Below are 7,990 nucleotides of genomic sequence, written 5' to 3'. Positions count from 1 at the left end.
AGGGTATCTGAACGCAGATGGGGTTCCCCTCCATATGGTCAAAGTTGGGGTTGTTGGTGCCTGCCGTGTAGAAAAACTCTCGCCACAGCAGCTGGCCAAAGAGCGAGAGGGGTGGACTGGAGCGTCTCCGCAGCTGGACAAGTGCAAGAGGTCATGAAAATAGTCACAAAATATTCTTTTTACTATGCTGTGGCAGTTCTACAGTATGTCTTTTATAACAATACATGCATATTCAACAGGACGCATCGATAATTATTTCTTATACCATAATTACTGCCACATTTGAATTTTCTATTTCAAAGCTAACTTCATGAAGTATCCACCTGTCATACTTTTTATGAGTACTGAAGTTCCCATGTATGCTTTTGCATCACTATATGGACCAACTTATCCATTTTATTAGTTTTGTAAATAAATTCAAATTTAGACACATTTCAACATCAACCTTTAGATCAAAAGGACTTTTAAGACCACAAGAAAAATAAATTCAGTCAAGTGTGTCCAGAACTTTGGCAAGTAGCATATAATTATCTTTTTTTTTTTTTTGTGGCGTCCCCAAGGCTAGATTCTAGGTCCCTTTATCATTCAACTCAAATGCATCTATTGGCAAGTGTAATTATTTGATTTGAACATCCACTTTCATAATTTCGAAACAAGCTACCGCAGAATATTAAACTTCCACTTCTCTAGACTACCAACAATGCCATAAAATAGCAATGACTTACCTTCATGAAAAGTTCCCGCAGATTGTAGTAGAACACGCGACAAGACAGACATCCAAATCGTAGGTAAGGACTAAGTCCAGTTGGGCTTGCGAACAGTGATTGAGCAGTTATTCTAGGCCTCTCGAAATTTGCTACCCAGGCCTGCATCAAAATAACATGATTAAATCAAATATTAAAAAAAGAAAAATAAATAAAAATTAAAAATAACTATTTTGACAGATATATATAACCATTCATTCATTATTACGTTCTAGAAATACACTGGAGTTAAAAAAAACAACAACTACATTTTATTTAAAAATACATAACTGTATTTCTTGTTAATAATTAAGTAGTCAACAATCATTATTAAAACGTATTCTAAATTATTTAACTTTATAAAGTATCACCATGTCTCACCTTTCTGTCCAAGTGTTTATTTAATCTTTCCAGGGCTTCTGTCTCACCACCCTTCCATACATGTGAGCTGTCACCCCGAATCTTAAAACCCAGCTCCTCGAGAGAGGGTACGCCATAACGTTCATCATGATTGTCCAAGATCTGCGTCCGACACCTGGCCATCTGCTCTTGAGTGATGGTCGGCAATGGTTTCCTGGGAAGTTCAAGTCGATTCACAATGGCTTGAAATCTCTTGAAAGTGAGAGGGGGGCTGTGGTTGTTCATTTCTATGATCCTGAGGGAAAAGCAAAAAACATGTCTCAGATTTCACTGCCTAAAAGCAGCTATATTGAATTTTAACAGCCCTTAGAAGGGGGAATGTCTTTGTTTTGAACCATTTTGGTTTTGTCTTGTTGTTTTAGAGTAGATAAATAATTTTCAAAGGCATCACCGAGTTCATTTTCGGTAAGAGTTTGATCCAGCTGATCACACAGGCTGTCACAGGCCCAGTAGGTTTTACATTTGTGGATAAAACATCCGTTGCAAATTACACTACTGTTATATTACTGTACTGTAATTTACTGTAAATTTGGGGACAGCAAGTTATTTTTATTTTTTTGTGTGGAAAGGAATACTTTTGAGCAAGGACATTATTATAAATATATTATAAATGCTGTTCTTTTAAACATTATCATTATAAAAGTCCTGAAAATTACAGTGGATCACGGTTTCCATTAAAATATTAAGCAGCACAAAGGTTTTCTTTACTGGTAATAATAATATCTTTCTTGAGCACCAAATCAGCATACTGGAATTATTTCTGAAGGATCATGTGACACTGAAGACTGGAAATTCAGCTTTGCCATCACAGGAACGAATAACATTTCAAAATAAATTCAAACAGAAAACTTGAAATTGTAATAATATCTCACAACATAGCAGTTTTTTTTTTTTTAAATAAATGCAGACTTTGTGAGCATAAAAGACTTGAAAAGCATTCCTATAAAAAAAACATACAAAAAAAGCTACCATTTAAAAGTAAAAACAAAACAAAAAAAAACATTAAATTATTCAAAATAAAATATAAAATGTGGTGGGAAAAATCTGAACTACTGAAAAATAACAACAACAACTTGCTGCCCTGAGTGATATAATACAAACTTGCTTGATTATTGGACACACCACTTCTAGAACATTCTATTAAAGTGGCACTGCAAAAAGCCCAATTTTATTCTTAAGTTAACAAGGTCACTAAAGTAAAGTCATATTGGATCAAGCAGAAAGTTTGCATGGCAGTGTGTCCAATAGGAACACATTTCCCCACATTCTTCAAATGGAAGCACATATGCCTATCTGGCTCGGAGAGACTCAAAGAGAGGAGCTAATAGTCTCAGCTGCTCCTCTAAGAGAGAAACAACAGCCTTAACACATTAACAGTCTGTCCCTTATTTATAGTCCTGATCTTATACAACTCCTGTTGATATCCGCCCCTGCCATTGGCCGGTTTTCTCGGCACGGTGCGGAATCAGGGGGCATCTGCGTGCTCCTTAGGAAAAGCCCAGCGCTTGGCTGGCACATGTTTGGGGTGGTGACTTGCATGCTGAGCTATTTCACCCTCCCTCCCACAGCACATGTTTCACAGTGTGACCGACAGGGCCGCTTCCCACCTCCAGATGGCAGCAGCGAGTCTCATAACGTCCAGGGCAGCGATAGACGTCATATGCACACCTGCACATGCATTCACACACGCTTATGCATGCAAGCTCATTCTCTTCCCTTCTGAATGAGACATAGAATCTGGCCGTATTACCAACATCCGTCCCATTTATGTAACCTACGCAAAAGGCCACTTGCTTTACATTACACGTCAGGAGTAGTGGTATCTGCATGATGATCTGAGAAGGGGAGAGTCATTCTCTCCTGTTTGGTAATACTCTCAGGAAAGGCATGAGAGAGAGAATGGCAGTTACACAAACACAAGTGCAGGCCAGGGTCACGATAGCACACAGTTCATCTTAATGTCATATTATGCTAAAAGTGCTGGCAAAGTTTACTGAGCAATCTAGTCAATGATTAGGGAGTGCTGCCCCATGATGTGCACTAAAAGGAGGTTTTCCCCTCTGGCCCAGCTAGTTCAGATTTGTACTGACAACATTTTTATTGTCCCTAATATAAATGATTATTTTTTAAATTTGAACTTTAAGTTAGTAGATTGATGCAATAAAAAAAAACTGATACAATGTCAGAAAGTTTCCCTATATACTTGCCAAAAAAAAAGAAGAAAACATACTGAACACATACATAAACATATTATAATAGCTGAAAAATATACAACTGTAAATGTAATATGTATTATTAATACATGTAAGTACTATTTATTATTATGTTAACAATACATATTACATTTTCAGTTATTATATATATATACACATGCATACATACATACATACATACACACACATACTCGCAGCTATGACAAATTATTAAATTTACAATTATAATTAATATTAAATTATAATTATTTCAGAATTATAAAAATAATAAATTATTAATCTGTAAATGTAATATATATATATATATCTTTGTTTGGGCGTGCATCGGGTGTGTGATAGCGCTTGAGTTGGGTTAATACACTACCTGTCAAATATTGACATGCTTGAGTAAATGTAATAGACATTTTTATAGACAAATAATTGCACTAAATGAATTTCTTTACAAAACTTTAACCTCAAAAAGGTTGCATCTGTGAGTGAATGAGTGTGTGTGTGTATGCGTGTCAGTTTTCCATGAGGAATGTGTGCAAGTTCAGTTCATCACCCACCTGTCTGGATTGTAGAGCGTGTGAGTGTTTCGTACCAGGGTTTCCACACCGTATTCCTGTGCCATTTTAATGATGGCTGCATCTCTTTCTTTGCCATAAGGCTCAGAGTCATATTCAAACGTGAGACGTGTGACATTCCACTCCTAAAAGAGACAAGAGAGATCAGATATACATGTTAAAGAATCATACAAATATTACAACTAACTAGAACAACATCAGGGTGTAGTATCTTCACCACTTAAACTGCTTCTTTTGACAGCAAGTACATCTGGTGATATAGTAATTTAGTGTTATTACCAAAAGGCCTGAAAAAGAAAACCATTACTAGTCATTTTGAATATCCTTTCACACATCACTCAGGTAGTCGTCACAAACGGACGCTGTGCTACTCAGCTGTTTAGAAGTAGTGTACTGTAGGCTAATTCTGTGACTTTTTGGCTATACAAGCGCACTTTGAAGGGCTGATGTGCTGGTGCCGTCACCCCCTTGCATAAACAGCAGTATTAACCTGCCAAAGGCTTTGTACAAGCCACTTGAGTGATGTATTGCCGTGCTCAAAAGAGAGAAGACTGCTCTGACGGCAAGAAAATTATATCTTTCATAGCAAACTACTCTAAAATGCTGGTGTAAATCAATTAGGACTCAGATGTTTAGCTGAATACTGAATTATTGGAGCATCTAAATGAGAACTTTAAGAGCTGTGGAATGCACTGAACTTTATTACTTTAGGTTAGGGATTTGAATAGTCCCCTAAACCCTAAATAGTAGAGATGATTGCCTTAGCAAGCATAGCTAATAAACACATATTACTCAGGGTTCCCACACCTTTCGAGCAATTAATTTCCATGACTTTTCCAGCTGTTCATGATTACTGAATAAGGAAAATGAGGTCTAGGATTTGAAAAATTATTTTATAGCGATTGTACACACAATGAGCATAAGTAGAAAAAATTCACTATAGAACTTCATGAATCTTCTGTGACTTAAAGATTTTATGCATTTCCATGTCATTTTCTGTGAAATTGGATTTTAACACCAAACTGCTTTCATTATATTGGTTGAAACTGAGTTTAAGTGTAACATTTTCTGAGTTAGTGTAAAATTTTGTGAGAGATCTTGTGTTACTGAATAAAAATACTGAAAAAAATGTAAATAAAAAAAGTCACTTTCAAGTGTATAATACAAGAATAATGTATATAGTTAATTACATATTAGAACATATACACTACCGTTCAAAAGTTTGCAGTCAATATATTTTTTTAAATTTCATTTTATTCAGCAAGATACATTAAACCGATCAATGTGATAATAAAAGTCAAAATATGCCTTTTTGAAATGCTATTCTTTTGAACTTTCTATTCAGCAAAGAATCCTGAAACAAATTTGCAGTTTTCCCAAAAATACTAAGAAAAAAACATTTACAACATTGATAAGAAATGTTTCTTGACCACCAAATCAGCATATTAGAATGATTTCTGAAGGATCATGTGACACTGAAGACTGAGATAGTGGCTGCTTAACATTTAGCTTTGCCATCACAGGAATACATTATATTTGAAAATATATTCAAATGGAAAAAAAATATTTTAAATTATAATAATATTTCACTATATAAAAATTTTTTTTTTAATGTTTTTACTGTGTTTGAGACTTCTTCCAAAATGATAAAAAAAAAAAAAAGACTGGTCCCAAACTTTTGAATGGTTGTGTACTTGTAATATAAAAAAATACATCAATTATCACACTTGGTAACCAGCCCACAAAAAAAAAACCAAAAAAAAAAACCGAGGAAGATGTAACCCCCTGACAACCTAAAACACATAACTCTAAGACTAAAGCAACACGAGGTTTGTCATCCTCCATGGAGACCATCTCCAAACACTTTGTGATTTTGTTAGTCTTATCATAATAAAACAGAAACAACTTAAACCGTGATTTCCACCAAACACCATCCTTGTCACATCGCATCCTTCTATTATGTCCTGTACCGAATGGGCAACATAGGAAATTGAACATCATTTTCATGAATCTACTAGCTTGAGGATGTTTCTTACGCTCACACTGTGATGGACCAGTGATCACAACACCCAATGCTTCCTCTACGCTCTTCCCAGCAGACTAAGGCTGATGATACACGGGGCAACTTTTTGAGCAATGTTGCCGGGCAGCTTTGACCTATGTTGCCGTCAACAGGCAACCAGGTGAGACACAGGGCGCACGACCGATCTAAAGTATCCAGATAGAAATTTGTTACCCATTTTCAATGGGAAAGTGCCCAAGAAAAATTGCTCAAAAAGTTGCCCTGTGTATCATCAGCCTATGTGCACTGTGTATATATTGGAACCATAGCAACCAGCCAAGAGCTAATGTTTGCTAAACTAATTAGCCAGAGGTTGATATTTGTTTTAAATCAGTGTTCAGGCTTGTTATCCATTGTTATACGGCTTTGGAAAAAAAAAAAAAAAAAAAAAGTTTTGCTTTTAGCTTTTGAGAAAAATGTAGACTAAACCCTGACAAAATTATTGTGTATTTCTGAAACAAGTCATCACATGCAGCTGAACCGACTAATGATAACTGACCACTAACATCACTGTAGATATATTAAAAATGAGCTTATGCTACATCAGATCCACTAACCATAGTAAACACTTAGACATGCTGAAAAACTCAGCATTGCTTTATGCACCAGTATATCATCAGACCTGGTGGAAAATTTCCATGTTTCATGTTATCAGACATACCTATTTAGATTTTAAAAGCCAAAGTGAGACTAAAAGGCACAAGACAAATATCCTGAGAGAAATACAAACCTTGAAGAGTCTTGGGAAGACCTCTGCTGGCTGTCCTCGCACCACAAAAAGCCTTGAATTCAGTTTTCTCAAACTTGTGTCCAAATCCTCTAAAGATTCCAGTAAAAATCTGCCAGAGAGAAAATGTGAAATATTACATTATTTACAAAAGTAAATTTATATGAATATGCCATGACCTTGTAGTAGAGCTACATTTTAGTAATTTACCAGGAGTTATTTCTCAATAATGTAGTATACATATTGTATATTTTTTTCTGTCAACATTTGGGACAAATTGAAATGACATATTTTAAGTACACATGCAAATGATTTACTGCAAATTGCAATATTATTAGCACCTTACACGGATCACCCAAATCTCCATTGGTTATTGATTCAGGTTTTCACTGGACAACTGTAAATACCATTCAACCTCTGACAATTAATAAACTTCAGCTCGCTACTCCCAACATAGCCTACTATTTAAAATAGGTAGCAGTGAATAAAATCTGTTTGGAACTAATCGGTCAAGAGAATGAATTGATCTCGCTCGTTTTCTTCCGAATGAATTACAAATGTGTAAAAATACTGGCGTAGCGATGTCACCTGCCGAAATTATCATTAAACAAATCCTGCTGAATTGAAAAGAATCAACCCCCCCCCCCAATAAGAATATTATAACTGAACAAATATTTAATAAAACTCTTAATGTCTGATTCAGCATGCACCACATTTATTGTAATAAATTTAAATAATTCAAAAGACTGACGGCGTTTTGACCGATTAGCTACATGACAATGCACTGATATACATTCCATTAAAATATTTTTAGTACTGGGTTAGGCCTATTCATTAATTCACACAATTCATCTTACAGCATACGTGGTAAAGGTGCATTCACGGCATATCGTAATTACCGCGATTACGATACCAACTCGTAAAAAGCGTTCACATCCTCGTACAACTCCTAACGTTAATTACAACTTGTGAACCGGGAGTTTTCTGAGAGCTACAACTTGTACCACCTTGACCACCTCAGATTCATTAGGCGCTATGTTTAGGCATTGACTACGTTTACATGGACATCAGTAATCTAATTATTTACCTTATTCTAAATAAGCCAATATTATGATTATGGTGTTTACATGAGTTGCTTTTAGAATACTCCTTTCATGTTCCCGTTTTACATTTAATAGTACATAATTCGATTAATGGCACACGTCATTACGTCCCACGTGACGCCATCCGACGTCCCCTCCAGAATTTCACGTATAAAC

At 35.6% G+C, this 7,990-nt stretch overlaps 1 protein-coding gene across 2 annotated transcripts in view; it reads right to left on the bottom strand.

Moving 5' to 3' along the window:
- cry2 (cryptochrome circadian regulator 2) overlaps window positions 1-7,990 on the bottom strand; it is a 16,327-nt gene that overhangs the window by 4,787 nt on the left and 3,550 nt on the right. For both annotated transcript variants that reach the window (XM_016511555.1, XM_016511556.1), the window contains exons 2-6: window positions 6,735-6,843; window positions 3,925-4,067; window positions 1,125-1,398; window positions 726-866; window positions 29-133 (exon numbers count right to left, since the gene is read on the bottom strand). In XM_016511555.1, coding sequence (XP_016367041.1) covers window positions 29-133; window positions 726-866; window positions 1,125-1,398; window positions 3,925-4,067; window positions 6,735-6,843 — 772 coding nt within the window. The remainder of the gene's footprint in view (window positions 1-28; window positions 134-725; window positions 867-1,124; window positions 1,399-3,924; window positions 4,068-6,734; window positions 6,844-7,990) is intronic.

The sequence above is a fragment of the Sinocyclocheilus rhinocerous genome, unplaced genomic scaffold (genome assembly GCF_001515625.1).
Source record: "Sinocyclocheilus rhinocerous isolate Xijiao unplaced genomic scaffold, SAMN03320098_v1.1 scaffold534, whole genome shotgun sequence".
NCBI lineage: Eukaryota > Metazoa > Chordata > Actinopteri > Cypriniformes > Cyprinidae > Sinocyclocheilus > Sinocyclocheilus rhinocerous.
The sequence above is the reverse complement of the archived record's forward strand: the minus strand, read 5'-3'. Positions and strand labels throughout refer to the sequence as shown.